Source organism: Schistocerca piceifrons, chromosome 1, assembly GCF_021461385.2.
Source record: "Schistocerca piceifrons isolate TAMUIC-IGC-003096 chromosome 1, iqSchPice1.1, whole genome shotgun sequence".
Lineage (NCBI taxonomy): Eukaryota > Metazoa > Arthropoda > Insecta > Orthoptera > Acrididae > Schistocerca > Schistocerca piceifrons.
The window spans coordinates 1,210,184,193-1,210,209,884 of NC_060138.1; the positions used below are offsets into that span (position 1 = coordinate 1,210,184,193).

At 36.8% G+C, this 25,692-nt stretch overlaps 1 protein-coding gene across 1 annotated transcript in view; it reads right to left on the reverse strand.

Annotated features, from left to right (window-relative positions):
• Nucleotides 1-25,692, reverse strand: part of LOC124779432 (transformation/transcription domain-associated protein) — a 453,680-nt gene that overhangs the window by 210,763 nt on the left and 217,225 nt on the right. Inside the window, exons 29-33 of the mRNA XM_047253711.1 lie at nt 22,687-22,919; nt 9,838-9,970; nt 8,283-8,416; nt 4,851-5,012; nt 2,924-3,181 (exon numbers count right to left, since the gene is read on the reverse strand). Coding sequence (XP_047109667.1) covers nt 2,924-3,181; nt 4,851-5,012; nt 8,283-8,416; nt 9,838-9,970; nt 22,687-22,919 — 920 coding nt within the window. The remainder of the gene's footprint in view (nt 1-2,923; nt 3,182-4,850; nt 5,013-8,282; nt 8,417-9,837; nt 9,971-22,686; nt 22,920-25,692) is intronic.

A 25,692-nucleotide genomic window follows, 5' to 3' on the forward strand; every position in this document is an offset into this window, starting at 1 on the left:
TTTCTGATGTGAGCCAATTTCCGTCTCTGTTAAGGACATATAAAATCGATGCAACACTTTTATCTGTACTCAAATGCACCGAATTTTTCAATAGTGAATACAATGCACAATTTGTTGTTACAGTGCAACATGCAAAAACCAATAATTAATCTAGAAGAGGGAGAAAGAAGTTTGATGTTAAGACAAGAATTTTAATCCACAAACTTTGAAAACTATGTTAGGTCAGGAATTTAACTGTCTGATTATTGTACAAGAGAACACTACTATTAAGGGGAGTAAAAAAAAAAAAAAAAAAACTATTAAAATTCTACTCTTCCAAACCAAATAGTATCATTACTAAAAGGGCTTTACGACAGTCATACTGCAACTATACAAGCAGAAGATGAATACGTGGAGTTTTTTGATGTGACAAATGAAGTGAGAAAATGCAGAGGATGTTATGTGGGATGCATGGGATGGCTGGAGTGGACAACTGATAGCAAGGTACTCAACAATCTATGGTTTGAGGAAGTGAGAAAGAACGAACTTCATGGTCTGTTTTCCAGAGCGTAGACTGTTGATTTAAGTTTCAGTCTAGAGATAAACATGAAAAAGACAAAACTAATGGTTGTTAATTGCCAAGGTTTAGATCAAATTCAACCTACAGGTTGCTTGAAGGATCTGCAGGTAGTATACGATTGTGTATATCTACGATGACGGAAAATGTTACAGGTATCATGGAGAGAGAGAAGAATCCATTCTTCGACTATAGAAGAGCTTGGCATCACAAGGCAGATGATGTTGCAGGAACCATGGACAGAAAGAAGAATCAATACTTCCATTATTAAAGAACATGGCATCACAATAAGTTGCCTTCTCATGTCAGCCGAAGATATTCCAGTTCCTAGGGCACATTTTGAGAAGAGAAGGAGATAATTTAGAATAAATCATCTTACAAGGCAAAATCAAACACACGAGGCCATGAGGAAGAGCAGCAAGCACAGGGTTGGATCAAGTGAAGAAGATTACGGGCCTAACTCTTCATCTTACATTAGGAAGACCTAAGATCACTATGGATGGAAGTGTCCTGTCAAGGATTCAATTACTTAAGAAATGAATGAAGAAATGAGGTCACTACGTTCAGCAATGAGTAAACATACTAATGATGATGATAACAATAAATGATTATTCTTTCTACCATCATGTAACAATGTTGAAACAATGATTTCCATATGCAAGTCATTTGTGAATATGACAAACAATGGAAAATCAAGGGTGGAATAACGACAATATTATGAAAAGTATAGACTGCTACTCACCATATCGACACACACACACACACACACACACACTCTCACACACGACCACTGGCTCTGGTTGCCAAGGCCAGTAATATCAAGTAATAATCAAGTGACCAGGAGTAACTGTTGCAAAAATTTACACATTCGCATATGACATGGAAGAAATGAGCCTTTTTGAAGTTTCCGCTGAGTAATGCCCCCCTCATGTTATTGTGGCCTTTACTGGTAAAAATACTGAAATGCTAATCTTACAGATTGGATGCAAAGACTAGCCATGCAGCCAATAGACAAGGAGACAACTGCACGCACCTCATCATGGCAGCTGCTCATAGTTATAAAATTACAGCACTATAAATTCCTGTTTCTACCCACTCAATTGTGTTTGGAATTTAAATTTCAGTTAAAACTGCCTTCTTGTTTTGAACCTTATTCTCCCAACAAACTGTTCAGTTCCTTTGCTATGCAATTAGTTTTCAGCAATATGTGACTTCACAGTGCAATCGCACATTAAAGCCATGAACTGTTTATTTTAATGACTACATTATTCCTGCAACTGTTTTTTTTTTTGTACAATTTCAGTCTTAGGTACCTAGATATATTTGTTATCTCTCAGAGCATAAAGTATCTGCGATGGCAAATATTGCCAATTATGCTGATATTCTATGATCAAATAGCTAACAAATATACGTAAGTATTCAAAGATGTACAATAGTATGAAAATAAAATCAAAATTAACCGTTGCTGGCATTACAGAGTCATCAAAACATTCATCATAGACCAAGGGTCAAAGGCATTCCAGATGACACTGCATGTCACTGCTACATTTGCTTTTAATATTTCAGCAGGTATTTAAAAGCCATTATTATTATGCCACAATTTCATTCAGAGAAAGAGAGAGAGAGAGAGAGAGAGAGAGAGAGAGAGAGAGAGAGAGAGAGAGAGGTTTCCTAAGCACTACACTGTCTGACTGACTGATTTGTATAGGAATTATTTAATACTGTGTTACTGCCACTTCTGTATTTATAGAGCAGGCTAAATTATTTAATGGGGTATTGCCTTAAACAGAAGAGACCGAATGTCACGAGACCTAACCAAGCACGCAAATTACTGAAATTACTGTGGGCTTACTGAATACTGGCCATGGTATTGAGATTATTGTGTCTGCCTAATAATCAGCAGTTCAGGCTTACGCATTAATATTCCACTACATATTTGCACTACTACTGATTTGTCACCCCAAACATACAGGTAGACGATGTGCTAGCTAGAAAGTGCTACTATTGTTTCTGGAGTCTCATTTTAAATGTACATATTTTGCAACCATTTGAGAAATTAACATCATTGTGAAATATTTTCATTTTTGTGACAGCTCTGTCCACTTACGAAATTTGAAAAAATAAAACTTTCATTTATGTGCAAGGCCATATTTATCATAGAACAAAGTGATGTGCAGAGACCCAACTACATCACGTAAGACAGCAATATAAGGAAAAGACAAATTGCTACTTACCGTACAGATGACACATCAAGTTGCAGACAGGCACAACTTCACATAAAAGCTAGTTATACTCAGTCAACAACAAATGCTCGAACTTAATTCTAGTTGTATATTTTTGAATTGTAGATGTTAATGAATGTATTACCTTGCTTACAAAAACGGAAACAACATTTTCAGGATTCTCTTGATCTGGAAGGGGTGGAGTACCAATTATCTTTTCTCCTTCCCCACGTTCAAAACTTTCAGCAAAGCACGGTATAAGTATCATCTGCAGAACCTTCGCTTTCAGGTCTTGTGACATCTTTGGGCTGTGAAAGACATCCACAAAACGGAAAAATGCTGTCCTTTTCCATTCAACCGTATAGTTCTCTGCAACTGTTGTTTCCAGGAAATTCCTCAAAAACTGAAAATAATGAAACAAAATTACAAATGCTCTATACTTTATGTTAAATATTCATCTTTGACAACAAGAAAAACAAAGCGTAAGTCTGGTTTGGGTTGACTGTGATGTCTTTATTATTATATTTGTACATGTGATGTAAGTTCTGCTCATGGCTTAATTCAATATTTATGTACAAACAGTTCATGAAAGGGGTCTTGAGGAATACTGTGTGTTGATGAATTTAATATACAATGAAAATTTACAAAAAAAGTGACAGCTACCCTTAGTCTTCTGTTCAGTAACAATAAGCCACCACAGAGCTCACATTTGTAATGTATCAAGCTATTGATATTAGTTAACAATCCTTTCTTTTAGTAAACTTGTGCCATAAATTTAAGTTCTTTCCAATTTGATTCAGTACCTCATCATTTGACATTCTTCTATAGTGTCACATTTCAAATGATTTTATTCTCTTCTCTTTGAAGTGTTCATTCCTAGTCAGCATTTTATATTCCTTCTATATGATCATTATCACGTATTTTGCTACCCAAATCTACTACTTTTACTGTATCAATTTCGAATCTAATTCTATCAGCATCACCTGATTTACTTCAACTACACTCCATAATGCTTGTTTTACTTTGCTGATGTTTATCTTATTACCTATTTTCAAGACACTATTCATTACATTCAACTGCCCTTCCAACACCTTTGCTGTTTCTGACAGCATTAAAATGTCTTTAGCAAATCTCAACGTTTTTATTTCTTCTCCCAGAACTTTAATTCTCTTTCCAAATTTCTCCTTGGCTTCCTCTATTGCTAGCTCAATGTACAGATTGAATAATGCTGGAAATAGCTCAACTATGGCTTCTCTTTCATGACCTTTGACTTTTATGACAGACTAGAGTATGTTTTCAGTACTAATCATAAGTAACTTTTTTCATCCTTGCTATAAACAAATTTCAAAAAGTGTATGTAGTCCAGTCACATTTGTCAACAGTGTTCTCTAAATCCTATAAACATAAATTTGCCTTTCTTGAATATCTTTCTTCTCAGAAAAGTAGCAGGGGCAGTATTGCGTCGTGTGTTCCTACATTTCACTGGAATCCAAATATATCTTCTCAAGGGTATTTCACCTGCTTCATATGTATTGCACACCACATGGAATAGGTTTGACATGAGGATTTCAATAATGCTGAGGGAATGACTTCTACTCCATAGGCCTTGCCTGAACCAGTCCCTATGATCTGGTTTGCTGTAACGTGAAAAACTTTAAACTATCCCTCAACTTCTTTTTTATACTAGGCAAAATAACGAAAGGAAACAATGTGGAGAGAGATCTGCTTTCATCTCATACAATGGACTATCAGATGAGTGCCTGTCATCTACTTCTCATCATCTACTTCTCATAGTATCTATTCTGTCACATTTAATTTTCATAGCCAGGTTTCTCTGCCACAATCTTACACTGATGAAATATGTGTTAAACGCATCCTGGTCTAAGGAACTAATTACTGGCATTACATACATAAGCAATCTGACACAATAAATCTACTAACTGTGGACCAGTTCTTTTGATTGTGGTGTCAATAATTTCTGCAAATTCCATACATAAAACAGAGTAATTTATACTTTCAACCTCTCACAAATGCTACACAAATGTGCCAGAAAACAGTAAAGAGATGCTCACCTGGAAGTCTGGGATTACATGGTAGCAAAATGCACGAAGGAGTTGGAATAGTAAGTCAACATCATTAGGGTGATGGCAGAAATAATGAAGCAGTATCTTGACTATAAGTTTTGGTTCACGCCAGTGTCTTGCATCTACTCCTTCTACTTTCTTGTGGAGTTCCTGAAAGCAAAAAATGTTCATGTAACTACAGTAACAATGCGTAAAAAAATTTCAATAACACTTAGATCACAAAAAAATGCTTGCAACAAATAAAACATTGGCTGTCATAAACAAAAATCATTTTATTTAGAATGTTATTATGACAGTGTGCAAAACTTAAAGACTACAATAACTTTCCCATGACTCTTCACTGCCAAGTAACATTACTTGATGAAACTTTGACCATATTTAGGAAGAAATACGCAATGAAATGAACAGAAATGACACTTTTACTCGAAGAAAATAATTACATTGAATTCACCATGATGTATGCTGGTCTTCTGGCATTAAAAAAGGTGGAACATGGTTCTTAATAGGCTGTGCAATCACCACGAATAGTAACACAAGCTCCACAATGCACTCCCATACTGGCCACAAGATTTGTACAGAGTTCTTGTGGTAAGGCATTCCAATTGTCACCAGCAAGGTTGGGTTGCCATTGGTGCACATGGACATGCTGCAACAGATCTTCCTAACACATCCCCAACAGGATTTAAGTCAGACAAATGGGCAGCCAGTCTATTCACTGAATATCCTCCAGCTGCACGGTTCAATGCTGTTGTGCACTGCCATTAATAAAAATGAAGTCAGGGCTGAATGGACTCCTCAAAAGCTGCACATGGGGAAAGAGTACTCTGTCAAAATAATGTCTACTAATGCATGTACCCTGTTCAAGATTTGGAGTTTTAATGCCCATGCATCAATTGCCTCCCCACATCACAACACCTGGACCATCAAAGCTATTATGTTTGACAAGTTCCCACTTCTCGTTGTATGAAGATAGGTCCAGAATCGCTACTCAGATTGAATCTGCTCTCATCAGAAAAATAGTATGGGATGCCAAACCTTACTGGTCCAGTCACTACACTATTGGCGCCATCATAAATGATGCTAATATGCTAATACGCAGATGCGAACGTAACACAATGTACTGCGTGTCTGGCAGAGGGACTACACCCAAGTAGTCACTGTGCCACTGTGTAGCGTGAGTTTCCTTGCTTTGCAGTCCTGTTTAATGTGGTTGCAATTGTACCCACTGTTTGACATGGGTCCCTTCTTTCTGTAGCAAAATATAACAGTCGTTTGTCATTGTAGATGAGCATGGTCGATCAGCTTTCTCTACTTTTGGTAATAGTGTCTTTGGTTCCAAAAGCTCCCCATCCATATGAAACAACGCTGTAAGCAATACCAAATACCTGGGCTACACTCATCACACTTCATCTTTCCTGATGATTTTTCATCTGTGACGTCATCCACATGCTGTCTCCAAGCCTTGCTGTAGTGAAGAACATCGCTACACTGTAACTACTCGCTGATTGACACGCACTGTCTTTTCCGATTCCTCAAACTTTCTTTAGTTGCGGGGCCTGCCCCATTTGGCACTATAGTCATGCTGACTACATTCTACGTGAACCTCCAGCTTTCTGTGCTTTACTGAAAGACCTCAGGCAATATGTTCCCACCTTTCCAGTAAGTAGTTAATGTGTTGCATTACTTTATCTATCTCATTTTGCAAAGTAATGTATCTCTCACCATAATGTGCCTCAAAAGTGATAACCTTGTACTCTTTTGCACAGTTTGTTTAAAAGGGGGCTTAGGGTTTATTGTCCCACTGAAAACAATGTCACTAGACAAGGAAGAGAAAGGTCCAGAACAAAATTTTCACTCTGCAGCGGAGTCTGCGCCGATAAGAAAACTTTCTGGGAAATTAAAACTGTGCTCTGGATCGAGACTCGAGCTTGGGACCTTTGCCTTTCACAGGCAAAAGCTCTACCGATAGAGCTACTCAAACACAACTCACAACTCGTCCCCACAGCTTCAATTCTGATAATACTTACCTTCTAACCTTCGTAGAAGCTCTCCTGCGAAACTTGTAGGACTAGCACTCCTGGAGAAGAGGATATTGTGGAAACAAGGCCTCTGACTCTGCAGTGAAGTGTGCGCTGATATGAATCTTCCTGGCAGATAAAAACTGTGTGCCAGACCAAGACTTGAACTCTGGACCTTTGCTTTCGTGAGCAAGAGCTCTGCTGACTGTGCTACCCAAGCACGACTAACGATCCATCCCCACAGCTTCACTTCTGCCAGTATCTCGTCTCCTACCTTCCCCATTTAAACATTATTGAACAATTTATGTCATTGCTCCTTCTCTCTTCACTTGTTTAAGATTTTTACATTTTCCTGGCATCTTATTGCTGTACGTACTGCATAATCATAAGAAAACTTCCTCTTTAGCCCCCCTCGACAAATAGTGTGTTGTAAATATGATAGGTGTGTTGTATTTCTGCTAGTTTTTTAAGTTTTAACTCTACAACAGCCTGTAAAAAAAGCAAAGCAACAACTCAGTTTGTGCAACTATCAACTGTAACGACCATAAACCGTGAGTCCCTTTAGCGTTGTTACAATCAGTTTCGACCCTGTTGCGTGAAAAGTAATGGCTCTTTTAACATTCCCTTGGGGTATGCCTGAAGTTACTTTTATTCTGACATTTCCTCTCTGTAGAGAATGACTTCCTGTATTCTTCTTGGCAGAAACTCTTCAATCTAACCACACAGCTGGTCCAATATTCCATACACTTATACATTGTTCATTAGACTACAGTGCTGAACTCTTTCTGGAAGTCAAAGAACATGGTATAAACCTTGGCATTGGTATCAACTGCTTTCTGGGTCTTGTGAACTAACTTAATGGACTGGGTTTCACAATATTGTTGTTTTCAGAAGCCATGTTCATTCCTGCAGAGGAGATTTTCTGTCTTAAGAAATGATACAAGGTGTCAGCACAAACTGTACAACAGACCAACATCAGAGATATCAGCCTATAGTACTTTGTGTCTGTTTAATGACTTCTTGAAAAACGAGAATGACCTGTGCTGTTTTCCAATCATTAGAAATGCTTCCCTCATCTAATGCTCTATGGTAGACTGCTATTAGAAAAGGAGCAATTTCTTTCATATACTCAATGTAGATTCACACTGGTATACCTCCAGGTTCCATTCGGTTACTCAGGAAGCACTAGTAGCCCCCCTTCCCCCTCAGCCAATACCATGATCTCTTATTAAAGCCTGTGTGGACAAAAACTCACTCATCACAACAGCTGCAAGAACACTTCCAACTGGAGAGCATTCTTGATGAGGCAAACTTAACTTTATCTGGTGTGAGATCATTTAGCTTAATGGATGAACACATAAGAAATAAGTACTTCAGCTATATGCACAGCAAAAATACTTACCAGGTAATTGTCATCCATCCACACCTTCTTGAGGGAGTTAATAAGCATTTGCTGTGTAGACAACCATTGTCTATCAAATTTTATTATAGCTGCTAACAGCATTATTCCAATATACTGAACATCTGCCTTGTCACCTGTAAGCAAATTCCTCCAATACATCAATTTATAAGTGAAAGAAAAACAATTCAAAAAAATATTAAGTTCACATGACTGAGGAACAAAAATAAAAAATACAAGACACAAAGAGAGAAATTTTACTGTTTTCTTTTTATTTATGTGATGATAAAACCATATAGGAAAATGAAATAAAGGAGAAATAAGAAAGCTGTAACTGGAACAAACATTTGATGAGGAGAGACAAGTTTTCGTCAGCACTGAAAGTAAAGTCAAAAACATTTAAAACACCACAGACATTCCTAACAGGGAGACAGCATCCTGGTAATTTAGAAAAGGCTATTAGACTGTGCACAAAGGAGTGAGCCTGTTAATTTTGGTGACCTCTAAAACTGCAAACCCCGATGCAGTTTTCATTCGTTCCTTACCTAAAAGAAGCACACTACTTAACCATAGGTTTTGCATACTTCTAACATTCTCAGTACACTCCTCTCCCTTCTTACCTCTTTCAGTAAAAGAGTATGGACTGGCAGTGCATAAAAACGAAACATATAACACCTAGCTTCACTAATTTCATCATCAACGGTAATTTTGTTTAATACTTTGGAATACTAAAATCTCAGATTTCTGAAGAATAAATACAAGCAAAAGGAAAGTATTGAGGAAGTTACAGTGGTTGTTGAGACATGGTGTAATGCATCAAATGATGGAAACACAGACCAAATTAATTCTTACACTTTAAGCTCTGATAGTCCTGGTAGTTTTGTTTTTGCAAAAAGGCCACACAGTTAAAAGTTTTGTTTTTGCAAAAAGGGCACACAGTTAAAATCCTTCGCCACATTTGCCACAAAACCTGTAAATGATCACATTATGTGTAATTACGTAAGTATGAAATGAGAATAAATGATATTCATTATTATTACTTTTATCAGTCAGTCAACTCCTAATGATTAACAGCGACTGAGCTAGTCCACGTATACCAAATTTCTTGCACAATTTAAGTTCGGGTAAGAAACATGCGCTGAAAATATGTCAAAACAGCTTGAAATGCAAGTGGAAGTCAAGAAAAACTTTTGTTGTGAAATATGAAGTAAACGCTAAATGCTGAAAGTTTACTTTCCACAACAAAAAGACATTACTCCTTTTTTCTTGAAACACACAGGGAGGAGAAGCATGTGGCATAGGAAACAGCAAGTGTGACATATTCAGAATCCTGTGAATATCTCAACTTTGACTTCTCACGGTTGACTCCTCATATTTGTAACGCTACATCAAGTTTAAATACTAATCTAGTGCTTGTTAGACAAGGGATATTTTTGAGCAAAAATGTGCAACACCCACCAGCAAATTTCGAAAGTGGTTTTACTTTCTATATTCTCTTTTGTTGAAAAAATATAAGTCACAAACAGCATGTTTCTTGCTAGTAAATAATTCTACTTACTTGGATTTACATTCTGTGACAGGATGAGTGCAGACAATTTTGCTACACCTGGTGGACTCTGGAAGACATCTCGCAGTGGTTTACCCTCCTCAGATTTCACAATGTGTTCGAGAAATCTATTCCACTGTGGATCCTGCATTAAAATAAGCAGATGCAAGTAACATCAACTTCAACAGTTTGGCTCTGAGCACTATGGGACTTAACTGCTGTGGTTATCAGTCCCCTAGAACTTAGAGCTACCTAAACCTAACTAACCTAAGGACATCACACATGTCCATGCCCGAGGCAGGATTCGAACCTGCGACCGTAGTGGTCGCGCGGTTCCAGACTGTAGCGCCTAGAACCGCTCGGCCACTCCGGCCGGCAACTTCAACAGTTGACATAGGACAATTAAAAATTGAATCTTCATCTCTCCTTATTTTTAAATGACCCCAAGCAGTCAATGTGTTTATTCAACTACATTATTATTTAGTACATTTACAAACTACATGGTGACTTATGTCTACAATGAGTTTCCAATACACCACTGCTATCCTTAGTCACATATTGTCATTCTAAGTAACATAAACATACAAGCTCTCTTATTTATTCTTAATGTTTAACAGAAAAATCTGGAGAAATTTGTTCTGTCCCACAAACAGGAGCTTTAAGGAGAAAACTAGGGAAAAGGACAATAAAAGAAGTAGAATATCAACTTATAGATTTTGGACATTATGTAAGAAAACATAACTGTATTATGCATTGATCAAGTATATCCTTCCACTATCAAGTAAGAAATGCACTCTGACAGAATGCATAAATACACTTATAATTTTCTCTGTCTCTTGCAGCGAAAGCTTTGAGCACAGTCCAAACGTGTAAATCAAAAGGACTGGGTATCTTCAGAGTGAAATAGTGCAGGGAGAAAAGGGGTGGAGTGCCAGCTTCTGGTGCAGTTATGCCTTTGAATAGCTGCAATTTAGTCAGAAGCCCTTTTACTTCAACATGGACAGCCAGTATACACACAGTTCAAAGAGCAGATTTTATATCATGCTGTGCATCAACTATCAAATAAATTCACAAACAAAACCTAACTGCACAGCTCTAGACTTCAGATCCACACCTAATGATGGGTCTTCTGTATAGGTTGGACCTGTTGCAAAGCTTAATTTCTTGGGCCATTAAAATTCTCATTCCTCTACCTCAACATCCATCAACATTGTTATTTCTGTGTGTCATTACTGCCACCACTGCTGATGGCATTTGGCACCTGAGTTGACAGTAATGCAACTTCACCCTCTTACAGCCCAAAGCAGTCAACGTTTACTTCCTTCTCACTCCACCCTATATGACACAGATACACTGTCAGACTTTAGTCTTGTACAAATTGATTTGCTTGGAGGGTGAATACATGTTATATTTCACTTTCAGAAGATAGGTATCAATTTATGCAATAATTCAGTGTCTGGAAAGTTAATGTTCAAGAAATGTATCAATTTTAATAAAAATGTTCTGCAATTTTAATAATTATTCATCTATTTCAGCACTTTGTGTTCAGCATACCTCTACTGAAACCATATAGTAGTAAAAATAAAACAAGAACTGCTGAGAAACACAAAAATTTCCAATAACAGTTGGAATTGGAGTTCTTTTTGCTATGAAGTAAATAATAAAATAACCTGCTTGATATGCAATCATGAACATCATAAGTCAACATATAATTATTACAAAGCTTTGGTATAATTACAAATAAGTAGGTACATGAAAATATAAACTAAAAAGATAGTGCTAAAAGTTGTTGATTCTTACAAACACAGTATCTGAAATGAAAGTTCTTGGAACAACTTCTTGTCCCTTCCAAATTGTGTCAGAAGTCTGCCAAGGAGACAGTTTGGTACCATTACAGTTTGGTACCATTATTATTCAACTGTATGTGGAAAAAGGTAATGGAAAATAGAAGAAGAAAAACAAAATGTTACTAACTATGAGGACTGTGCAGAAAGTAACAGATGTTTTGGTCTATTGTGGCGGTGGGCAGGGCTACAGCAACCATCTTGGTGCCACAATTTTCCTATACTTAAAATTCATCCAGCGGTGTTAGCACATGGTCTGTGTCTCTCCTTCTTTGCTTTCTGTGACATGTTAAAATTTGCATTGCAACAGAAAATGGCACAACTTGTGAGATGTGTTCTGTGAATAGGTTCCGTTGCCAAAAAATTGCAAACCAAATGAAATTTATTATGACTTTTGTGATGTGTATGGAAGAGGAATAGCGAGTCGTGGAAAACTTCACACAAAAATTTTGTTTTTCACGACATACATTCACACATGGCCAAAAGTACCCAAGAGTTCTTACAGGGTTTTGGATGGGAGGTGTTTGATCATCCACCATACAACCTTCCCAGCACTGAAGACATGGCTCGCTACGCAATGCTTTGATACTGATGCTGAACTGCATGTCAGTATTAACCAGTAGTTGCAATTATAGGGAGCAGATTTCTATAGAGATGTTACTGAAAAGCTTGTACCACCGCACAATACATGCCTAAATTTGAATGGCGGTTATGTAGAAAAATAGCTTAAGAGCGTATCTTTAAAATGTATACAATAAAATTTGGTTTTCCCGCATTTCAGAAAGTCTGTTACTTTCTGGATAGCCCTCATACATGAAGTTGGGTACATTGGAAGAAGCAATAAATTGTTTGATCTTTGCAAATGATCTTGTAATAATAGATGGAACTTTAAAAAATTCAAAGAATAGGCTAGAACGTTTGAAAGAGACTGCAGAAAAAGCAGGTCTACAAATATTGTCTGAAAAGGCAGAATACATGACTCATGAAAGCAACTCACCGTGAATTTTGAAAGTCAAGTACGGCAACACCAAGAAAACAGACAATTTTCAATGTCTGGGCGAAAATATAAACATAAAAAGTGAAAAAGAAGCATTTAAATCACAAATTAAAAAATGAAAGGAGCGAACATGAAAGTGAGACAGTGGTACAAAACAAAAATGTTCTTATAAAGATGTTAAGGCATTACAATGCAGTTGTAAAACAAGAAGTGCTGTATGAGTTGAACACACTGCGGGATGCGAAAGGGCATTACAAGATTTGGAACAGAAAGGCAGAGGAATCTTGCAAAAAATATTAGGTTCAGTCAAGAACAAGGATGGAAACCACTATTTGTGACCAAATAAGGAAATATACTCATATTCTGCCCTCAAACAACAGACTGGATTAGGAAAAGAAGTGTTATACTCAATGGACATTCAGAGAGAATGGAGGAAGAAATATTAACAAAAATGATCCAGGTATTCTTCCAAAACAGGAAAACAGACAGAGAAAATGGATGGGAAGTAAGACAAAATGGACTTAGAAGAAGTGCTGGTTAAATTGCACACCTTAAGAGAGAGACATTCTGACTAGAAACAATAAATTACTGGAAGTAAGAAATTCTCAGGTTTTCAAGGAAGATAAAACAAATAGCAAAACAACTTGCATAAGATGACAGGAAAAGAGCTCATTCCGAGAAAAGAAAGGAGTTCTGAATGAATTAATGAAAAGAGAAATAAATAGTTATCTTAAAGTGGTCATCTGTTCACACAAAACAAAATTTAAAAAATAAAAAATTATGTAGGATTATCGAGACAAGAAAGTTGGAAGAGCTCAAATTGAGACTGAAGAAACAACAGCTAATGTTTAAACCAATAACACAAGTGAAGCGACAGGAGAATGCACGTTACATCTTGCAGGCCTCAATAGATGAACACTCGAAACCTATTACTGAAGGTGATTTCATGTGTGTTTATTATTATTGTTTTTCCATAAAATGTCAAGGCTTTTAAGCAATCTCTTTCTACCAATTCACAGTCACAGAAAGAATTGCTGATTTGGCTGGCAAATTTAAGTATTCAGATCAAAGCAAAATCAGTTTCTGCAAAAAGTAGTGTGGAACGTACTTAATCCCTTGGCACAATAAAAAAGGAAACATTTACAAGCGATACACTAGAGGACACTGTGCTCGCATCGCTAGAGTATGATCCACTGCCATTGGCTACAGCAGGAAAAGGGCACACACTCCCAGATGTTAAATTCTGTTGCCTTTCACCATACTTCATAGTTTTGGGTTTAATTCACCATGTTCATCAATTTTAGCTTTTTCTGGGTGAGGTCAAAGGAAAGAGCTCTCAAAAATGCATGTTTTGGCGTATAATTTGTGGTCATAGCATTTCGGAAAGGTTCAATTACCCTATACCCAAAAATAAATTTCAGTTTTTTGATGAGTTTTTACTTGCTGTTATTTCTTATTGTTATTTGTTATTTTTTAAGAGCCGATGCAATTAATTCTTTAGGACTCCTCTTTAGGAGAATACAAGATGACTTGGGCAGGATTTGTGATTGGTGTAAAGAATGGCAGCTAGCTCTAAATATAGATAAATGTAAATTAAAGCAGATGAATATGAAAAAGAATCTTGTAATGTTTGAATACTCCATTAGTAGTGTAGCGCTTGACACAATCACGTCGATTAAATATTTGGGCATAACATTGCAGAGTGATATGAAGTGGGACAAGCATGTAATGGCAGTTGTCGGGAAGGTGGATAGTCATCTTCGGTTCATTGGTAGAATTTTGGGAAGATGTGGTTCATCTGTAAAGGAGACCGCTTATAAAACACTAATACGACATATTCTTGAGTACTGCTCGAGCGTTTGGGATCCCTATCCGGTCGGATTGAGGGAGGACATAGAAGCAATTCAGAGACGAGCTGCTAGATTTGTTACTGGTAGGTTTGATCATCATGCAAGTGTTACGGAAATGCTTCAGGAACTCGGGTGGGAGTCTCTAGAGGAAAGGAGGCGTTTCTTTTTGTGAATCACTACTGAGGAAATTTAGAGAACCAGCATTTGAGGCTGACAGCAGTACAATTTTACTGCCGCCAACTTACATTTCGCCGAAAACCCACAAAGATAAGACGAGAGATTAGGGCTCGAACAGAGGCATATAGGCAGCCATTTTTCCCTCTTTCTGTTTGGGAGTGGAACAGGGAGAGAAGCTGATAGTTGTGGTACGAGGTACCCTCCGCCATGCACCGTATGGTGGATTGCGGAGTATGTATGTAGATGTAGATTCTCACAATTTATTGTATAGCATTGTACTGCACACTTAATTTCCTTCACTTCTACAAATTTTATACAATGTATTCGAGAGGATTATGATTTCTTATCATATATGCCAAGTACATGTGTTTTTGCTCATATTTTGGAGGATTTAACATTTTCCTCCATTCTGCATTTTCCTCATATTGCATTTTTTGGAGTCTGGACTGCACAAAAATGTAAAATAGGGATTTCACTGTAGTTTCATTTGATTAAAACACCTATGTCTAGGTTTCAGGCAGGATCCCCCACTCCTTTTTTCATTCAGTGCTCAGGTGCTATTCCAATGTAGTTGGTGAGCCTCTTCAAAGCTGTTTAGGTTTAGGGGAAATACCAGTGGGCTGAAGTGTCAATGAGTGTTTGGATTGAGGAGGGAGGCATGCTAAGATAGTGTCTGCAGTTGCGCAAACCCCATGTGCCAGGGTGGCATGGTGGTCAGCACATCTGCCTCATCAACAAGAGACCCAGATCCTGATTCCTCGGTACAAATTCTCATTCGTCACTTCAGTCTGCACATAAACACATCATTCCAGTTCATCACATTATATTGAGGTACACTGGCTATCCTACAGCACTATTCTTGAACAACTCTGAGACTTAAAAGCAGAAAAATACCTGTCCTTAACAAGTAAAAATCAAGATGTAAGTCTTTTTCTTGAGAAAATTTGGTAGCAAGATTTATCCTCCATGGCTGATACAACTAAACACTTACTTTACTTGTATCTCAAACTTCAAGGAAAAGATCAGATCATCACAAACATGTGCAACTAAGTTAAAGCACTCAAATGTAAGCTAGTTTTATGGGAAAAGCAGTTGGAAAATGAAGATTTAACACCCTTCCCCACCTGCAACTCGAAAAAAATCTTGTTCAGGTGAAAGAACATCACATGAAAAAGATGCAGTAAAAATCTTCAGAAATGGGTTTGAACCAAGAGTTGTAGATTACAAAATATTTAAAAGCAAGTTTTAATTTGTTGTCTCTCATTTATAGAATCAGAACCTAATCAAACTGAGATCCAGAGTGATTCAGATTTGAAGACAAAATTTAATGCAGTTTGTGTATCTGAATTTTATAAATACAGTATAACCTCATTAGCGCAAACTCGCATAAGACGAAATTGTGGTTAATGCGAAAAAAAATATTGGTCCCGCCAGGAATACATTAGTTCTTATGGTATGTTTTATTGGTTAACACGAATTTCGGTTAAGGCGAATTACGAACTCTGTTATGTTCCTAGCGTAATTAAATTTCACTGTAACAAAAACTTCTGACCTTAGAGTATTGTAAAGCGTAATTCAACGTCACTGCTGGGTTTACGGACACTATCATTACAACTGGTTGTGAAATTACAAAATATTATCGTTCCCATGAATGTCAGCAAACCATGACCGAATTTTTTCCAAGAAAGTAATGTACATAATTTGTGAGTACTTGGATTTACAAGCACTTTATAGTGTCATAAGTCTACAATAACGTGATTGATAGTGTAGTGTATTACACATTAGTGTACTGTTGCTTATTAAAATCTGGTTTTTTCACTTAACATGAATTTTTATAACACGAACTCCTGATTTTTCGGTCTCTTCGGATTCGTGTTAACGAAGTTTTACTGTACTTGAAACTTCCTGGCAGACCAAAACTGTGCGCCGGACCGAGACTCTAACTCGGGAACCCCGCATTTCTTTTACTGTATTCACCTGTCGGGTATGAAAATACTCAAAAATTTGTGTATGAAATTATTTCCAGGTTGGGAAGTACAGGGTGATTCAAAAAGAATACCACAACTTTAGGAATTTAAAACTCTGCAACGACAAAAGGCAGAGCTAAGCACTATCTGTCGGCGAATTAAGGGAGCTATAAAGTTTCATTTAGTTGTACATTTGTTCGCTTGAGGTGCTGTTGACTAGGCGTCAGCGTCAGTTGATGCTAAGATGGCGACCGCTCAACAGAAAGCTTTTTGTGTTATTGAGTACGGCAGAAGTGAATTGACGACAGTTGTTCAGCGTGCATTTCGAACGAAGTATGGTGTTAAACCTCCTGATAGGTGGTGTATTAAATGTTGGTATAAACAGTTTACAGAGAATGGGTGTTTGTGCAAAGGGAAAAGTTCTGGACGGCCGAGAACGAGTGATGAAAATGTAGCACACATCCAGCAAGCATTTGTTCGCAGCCCAGGAAAATGTTAAGGATATGGTGTTTCGGCCACCTCTCCCAGCCACCATTGATGATTTGAAACGAGAAATAACAGCAGCTATCCAAACTGTTACGCCTGATATGCTACAGAGAGTGTGGAACGAGTTGGAATATCGGGTTGATATTGCTCGAGTGTCTGGAGGGGGCCATATTGAACATCTCTGAACTTGTTTTTGAGTGAAAAAAACCTTTTTAAATACTCTTTGTAATGATGTATAACAGAAGGTTATATTATGTTTCTTTCATTAAATACACATTTTTAAAGTTGTGGTATTCTTTTTGAATCACCCTGTACTTATTGATGTAAACAGCAATTTTCAATTATGAAAGGAGATATATCTCCTAACAGATTCAAAATTTCAGACATTCAATTTGGGACAAGTTTCAAAAATAATTACTACAAATAAGTTTTCTCCCGAAACAGTGAAGGTTGTAGCAGAAAAGAGATGCCAAGTTTCAGGAAGAAAACACAAAATTATCATTCTTCTTGTGCTTTTTACTACATTTCTTCTAAATAAATGAATGTTTCTTTGGAAACTGAAATCGAAACCCTTCACAATTTAAGTATTTGGTATAATGAAAGCAGCCTCATTACAGGTATACTGAAAATGGCCTCAAGATGCATTTACTTAATGGTGAAGTTTGTTGTCAGCAATCAATCAACTGCTGTTTTCAACATTCATAAATAGAATTCTAGAAGAAGGAGAAATTTATATTACCCGTGTGTGTGTGTGTGTGTGTGTGTGTGTGTGTGTGTGTGTTCCACATCATCTTCAAAATCTCTGAACCAATTTCAAACACATTTGGTACACACATCGTTTACTGTCAGGCAAGAATCACTGTGGAATTAGGAACCACCTACCTATCATAGTTCGCAAATGTGACTTCATCAACAATGAGATGCACGAGAAACTGTTGCATCATGAACGACATTTAAATTTGTAACTTCTGTGTTACTAACTCTATTTGTAATAAATTTTGCTGACAGTATAGGTGTACACATAGGCTGCTAAATGTACCTATACTATTATATCATGGTATTAAACATAGTTAAGGAGATATGACATCATGAACACAGAGATGGGTGAAAAATGCTGTGTCAAGCATGAAGTTTTAATACATTTATTCTTTGCTGTTACGATAGTCCTAGAGCCGAATCACTTGAAAGGAATCCCTGAAACCTGGCAGCGCTTTTGAAAACTTCTGTGAGGCACAAACAGCTGTAGGTGAAAACAATAGCCATCTATAGAGATACGAAGAGGCACTGCCATGAAGAAATTTACAAAATCACTTTGTAGACACACGAATCAGCAGCTCCCAAAACGCAAAAACTGTCCAGGATCTTTGTATGACTGTTTCATTGCTTCACGTGTGTTTTCAAAATGAAATATTTTTGATACTGCTAGAACAAAATCAGTTATTTTTACTTTTCTTTTCTAACAGAAAACTGGAACATGAATACCCATCAATGCTGGGATTGTCAGATAGTATGCTGATAAACTGCTTGAAATAACCACATACCAAACATAGAGGAGGGTAATGGAACCAGTTTACAAGTGGTTCACAGCAAACAGACTCACTCTTAACCTTCCAAAAACTTGCATCTTGTAACTCTAAATAAATTAAAATGACTTGGAGGTACCAAAAGTAGCAATCAGTGTACACACACTGTATGAAACTCCATGTGTGAAATTCCTTAACATCTGAGGTCATCAGTCCCCTAGATTTAGAATTACTTAAACCTAAGTAACCTAAGGACATCACACACATCCATGCCCAAGGCAGGATTCGAACCTGCGATTGTAGCAGCAGCGCGGTTCTGGACTGAAGTGCCTGGAGCCGCTCAGCCAGAGTGCCCAGCCCACAGAAGAGGCACCGACTGGCAGACAACCACATTGAATGAACACTGCTAGATATTAACGCCTTAATGTAAAATCGTAGTTATCTAACTTTCATTTTTTTGACAGAAACTTAAAATCCTGAGCATATTCGGACAATTTAAGAAAAGAAATTCAAAACATAAAAGTTTGTATCTGTTTAAGCACTGACAAGTGTTTTGACACTAGAGAACATCTAGTAGTATATTTGTAGCCTGGATGTCATACTTTGGTTGTCACTGTGTGCAGCTTTGCATATTCAACAAAAACACACAGACTTTCACACTGTCTCCTGTATTGTTGTTTAGTCAATGCTTAAAAAAAAAAAAAAGAGAATAGCTATAGTGATCCTGAGTTTGACATTAAATTTAGCAGCTCAGAAAATAAAGAAGAATATGATGAAACTTCATTAGAGACTGAAAGTGACAACAGTTTGTCAGTTGAATGACAAGTGCTTGCCAGTGGTAAAAGATAAATATATACACTGTCCTCCAGCCAGCTCCTCCAAGATTTATGTTCACAGGAAACTGTTGTGAAATACATGGTTAGACTTCATAGCTACACAGAAACTAAAAAAGGAATTCAAGTTGCAGTCTGTTTTAGTCAAAATCCAGTGCACAAGTGTACTAGGGATTTTATTACTAGCGATCTTCAAAGTCTTGTAGCTCATTATTTTAAGCTTTAAAAACTGTCTTCATACATCTGTATGTAATGCCATTCATTACACAATGTTTTACACAAACAAAAAATATTATTTTTTGGAACATAATATATGAGAAAAATTTCATTAAGTTAAGGGGTAAAAACACCCCAGCCAAGTTCACTGCTCACCTCAGGCGCAGTCACTGTAGAGTCTTAGTGACAGCACACAACTCTGGCCATGTATGCCCATTTCAGCTCCATCCAACAAAAGACTTAATTTGATAGCTAAATACCATCTAGCTGTTGTTATTCAGTGTGCTTGTTTGCCACTAAACACCTCCTACGTAGACAGTAGCGGTATATTCTTACCATATTACTGTTATTCCTAGTCATAAAGACAGACGACAAACAAAAAGGTGGCAGTAGCTTGTGGATAAGTTAACCAAAAAGATCAGTTGTGCTTGCAATGCCCTTAGAATCTGCCACACTGTGTTGATCCACCAACAGGATTACTGGTGTATTTCACTTTTAGCTGGTTAGTTATTTGCACATTTCGTGCATTGTAATTGCAATCTCTCTTTATGATGTGAAACAAGTCCTTTTTACAATTACAGTACACTTTTTTAGTGAAAAGTCCTGATAGAACAAAATAATCTTAAGTGAAGACAACAAGTCACCAAACAGTTCAGGCATTAAGCCTTCAACAGGCACATAAACAAGATATGAAATTTTGCTAGCATTCAGATGAATCTTTTTTTTCAACCAGCTAAAACACACACACACACACACACACACACACACTAAAATTATTGGGGGGAAAACCTGTGGTTTTCACAAATAAAGGCATTTTCTTCAGATGTTTTATCAAAGAAGATACCTGTTGATATGGCAAGATTTGTTCCTGATGCAACCTGTATTAAAGTATTAAAATGCTCACCATGGGTTTATCAGATAGACATAAATTTAATCAAACTTAGTGTGTGCATCACTTCCCTGATGATGTACATTTTTCATACACCAATGGAAGGTTTGTCTATTACAAGTCTAAATCTATGAGAGCATCATATGACCACTAAGTACAAGACTAAGAGGAATAATATTGAAACAGTGATGAGCCACTACTGTGTAAACAAAACAGGATTACTATCATTAAAAACCTCTAAAAGCTTATTGCAGTCACATTTATTATTCCTGAACATCAAAAAGTTCCAAACACTGGAACACGTCACTGCGCATGCAACCACAGTTACACAATGAACTGAAGCTGTGACTACGTGATCAGTCCACACTCTGAAGTCTACGTATCATTATGAGCTGCACTGTGGCAACGTCTTTGCAAAGTTTATTAAAGAAAGCACCAGATTCTATGACTTGTCCAAGCTGAAACCTCTTTTAATTTAGTTCTTTGCCAAACAAATTTTAAAGGCTTCTGCTTCACTGTTCCCATGTGGTGTCCCTATTCACAAAGATTTCCATTTTAGAATCCTGATCTCTTATTGGCAAAAGTTTTGTTAAAAAGAGGTTTCAGTTTTGTTGAAACACATTGTGACGACACACTTTTTATCTGGTAAGAAATTTTTGGAACAGACTGACAATGTCACCATGGACAGTTTCTTGTTGCTCTTGGTGGCCGATTTGTTTATGGAGGATTTAGAGGGAAAAGCACTGGAATACTAGTTTGAAGCCCACAGTATTTTATTGGTACTGTGGCCCCATGGTGAAGACAAATTACAAGAATTTTTAAACGATCTGAATTCCATCAACAAGCAAATCCAGTTTAGAATGGAAATTGAAAAGAAAGGATGCCTATGACATTTTGGTTCAGCACAATGATGACAGTACTTTGTCGTATGCAGTATTTTGGAAGGTGACATATACAGATTCTAATTAATGAAAAGGCTTTTCCACTTGCTCTGTATAACTTTCTTATTATTTATTACACAATATAAATGTGTAAACAAAAGTTGCAGAACGAGATTTTCACTCTGCAGCAGTGTGTGCACTGATATGAAATTTCTTGGCTGATTAAAACTGTGTGCTGGACCAAGACTCAGACACAGGATCTTTGCCTTTCGCACACAACTGCTCTACTAACACTTGCCCGTGAAAGACAAAGGTCCCGAGTTCAAGTTTCAGTCCGACACACAGTTTTAACTGCTAGAAAGTTTCAAACAGTTGCAGATCACATGGAGAAACTAATAACATATGGAGTTATAATTATGTGCAAATCATTCCCAAACAATGACCATTCTCAGAACTTTGGTTCACGCAGCATGCATCATTACTGAGGAGAGCAGTCTACAGGATGAGCTTCTAGTCTAGAGATTTTCTGAAGCTAATGGGTACTCTCCACAGCACACACATAAGGCGCTACAAATGAAGCCAAAGGTGGGCATAAGGAATGCAGAAGAAGACTACAAAGATTTAAATTCCTGCCATACGAGGGAAGTGTATTGTCAAAAATAGGTTAGGTCCTCCACAAGCACAAAGTAAAAGTGATTTTTCGAACTCCACTGAAGACAGCAGCACTCTTGGATTATAGATGATTTGATTCCCTATAAACCAGGGGTTTACAAGATTCCCTGCGAGTTTGGCCTTTCATGGATTGGATAGATAACTCTTACAATCCATGAAAGACGCACCAAGCACCACATGTACACCCAAGTTTTACAGGCCCAATAAATTGGCTGTAGTTGATCACTGCATCGTTGCATGGTCACACTATGGTGTGCGAAAATAACACAATTCTAGCATCAATGTAATCTTTTTGGGGCTTGGTGGTGAAAGCAGAAGCTACAATTCATCTGGCAAAGAACTTAATTAACAAGGACAGCAAGTTTGGCTTATACAAATCATGGAATCAGGCAGTTTCTTTAACAGACTTCTGAAGACATTGCCACAGTACAGCTCCCAATGTTACATCAACCCCCCAATATGGATTTACCATGTAGCCTCAGATTCAACCATACTAGTAAGCAGTAATAGTATACATAATACTAACCTTCAGGTAACATTCTTTCAAGAACATGTCAATTGTTTCCTGTGGGTATCTTAACAGAAACTTCATAAGAGGCTCACGAAATGGCGAACTTGCTTCAATATTTAAAGTTTTTTCTGTATGTAAAGTCAATCGACAGAGAGGTTCGATGTACTTTGAAATAACTGAAGGGACCTGGTGAAAAATATTAATTATTGTTGTTATCTTTTGCTCATGTTCTGTAGTCTTTGTTACACCTGAAACAAAAAAGATACAATATTTACGTCGAATGACAAATCTTACATCATATCACTCAACAGAATTTTAAAAAACAGACGAAGTGGACAAAAGTAAAGTTCAAAGCAATAAAAGGGAAAATATCACCATCTATCCAATAGTCTATTACTTAACTGACAACATGACATTTGGTAATAAAAGTGCTGTTACAAATCTGTGAAGTTTTCAACACTATTACTGAACCATGAGAACAGCTTGAAATTTATGCCACAAAAGCACCTTTTTATTTCAGACACTGATTTATAATTAACTGTGCTCATCACCCACCACCCACCTTGCCCCCTTCCGCTCTGTTTTCTAGCTATTCCTGGCTCAGGCGTGGCACTGTAAAATGAATATTTTTGGATTCTGTCCTTAATACTAAAGATATGTTCCAGTTTCTCAGTATATTATCTGTCACATTTAATATCCCATATGTCACTATTGCCACATATTTAATGATGGTATATTTTTAAGCAGCCCATTACATGTTGATTAAAATCTTCCAACTACTGGCTTAGAATTGAAATACTGTGCACAAAATGTAATCATGTTCACCTTGCTGGGGACATGAAAACATCCCAACAAGCTATCAGACATCTGGAAAAGTAGAAATGATACCCTTCTTAAGCGATAAGGTTCTTTTCTACTGTCACTCTCCAGACTTTGAAATAAAATGGGTGGTGGTTGTTTGCTTTGAACTCTCTCTCTCTCTCTCTCTCTCTCTCTCTCTCTCTCTCTCCCCCCTCCACAGCTCTTTGTGTGTGTTTTATTTCTTCTTTGCTCCCTCAATTCACTTTATACACACTTTAAAATATTGCGGAACGTAAGCACTTGCACTATTTTTTTTTCTTCATATTTTTTGTTCTTTACAATTTCCCTTCACATTGTTATAATTTGACAAGTATTTTTACACAATAGAGAAAAAAAAATAGAAATCGCTCATGAAATCTGTCATTTTATTACAGAAGATGTAGATTTTAACTATTACATATTCATCTCCAGTGATAAACATTACAAAACAGGAGAATCAGAAACAAATGTCAGATAATTAACACTAAGTCGCAAGTGCAAAGATAAACACCACAAAGTTACATACCATACAACAACAGGTGATATAAGTATAAAGTGTCACAAAGTAAACAACAATGGTTGTAGAGCATGCAGGAGTCTAACATGAACTGAAGCCATTGCTTACATGGTTGAACAGGAAGAAAATGCTATATTTATGATGTGTTGTGCCCTTTATTGAGGCACCAGTGAATAATTAACTAATAGTGGAGGTATACAATTTCTAATTTTTTTTAAAATGCACTGAACAATAAAACCACAAGTAGTGATTAAACCATAGAAAACAAATCACATGTGTGCAGCCACAACTGCAGCATGCTCAGTAATAATAAGTACAGCACAGTGTGTAATGTATTTTTGCATCAAAACTAATGAAAGAAGATCCATTTACAATTCCATAATACAGTGAAAATTACAATATTAAAAACAATGTACCAAATTAATTAAAATATGAAGGAATGAAAATAGTACAATAAAATATGGTGCCTTCTCTGGCCATAAACTAAAATCATACAGATCGTAAAAATGCATTAGCGCCTACTCTGGGTTTACAATATAAACATGTGGAATACAAGAGCATTACAACATTGAAAGATATGAAGCTAGCCTGATGCACATAAAAATGAACAAGTAAGTAAAATGAAGGAATGTCTCTGGGTTATGGGAAACAAAATATGTTCAAACAAAGTGGGATTCAGTGAGATGCTCTTAATGGGCTTATGTAAGTCATAAAACAAACTAAGGAATAGGATAGCCACACTTTGTGTAATTTATTTATTTTTACATTATTTTGCAGAAGCAAATAAAGTATGAAATTAGTACAGTAAGTTAAATAAGCAACTATAAAAGGTATAATGTACCAGCTTGAAAAACAGATCGTGGTACAGATCTTGTTGTAAGCTATAAATTGACAACGTGACACTTTTAATTAATGTTAAATGTGCTGCATATTGAGATACAGTAGTCCTTAAGAATATGAAAACAGTAACAAAGTAAACAATAAAACCTTACTAAAATTTTACCTGTTAATCAGCCAAATAAGTATGCGACCCGGGTATGGAATTATTGAATCGAGTTTAGTTACCCTCATCTATTTACAACATGTTCCTCGAAAGTTGCCACAAGTGGGTACTTTTCACGACAATCTGCCGACTGACGAATTGGACGTCAGAGGATCTCTTATCACAAAAAATCTCAACCTCCCCCAAAAGGTCCATCAACCATCCCTTCTCTGTATGGTGCACCAACTTAACATGTGACAACCAAGATGGAATTGCATGTCCACTCTGGATCATGTGGGTAGTAGAATTTGATTTTTCTACTGCATTCCTCTGTTCTAGCACTACATGTTCAATGTGCCGAACTGTGTAAAGTCTATCCATTGTAACAGAACTGTATCTGAATATGCAGTACATTTAACATTAATTGAAATTGTCATACTGTAAATTTATAGCCCACAACAAGATCTGTCCCACTACTTCATGCATTATCGGTGTTTCTGTTATTACCACAATATGAGACATATTGGAAGTATATATACCGTGTCTCTGTGCTGGTTGGCTTTTCAAACCAGTACATCTTACTTTTTATGTATGCTTTTTAACCTGCTTATTACTTTCATATCTTATTTGCTTCTGAGTATGTAATGTCAAAAAAATTACATGAAGCGTGACTATCCTATTC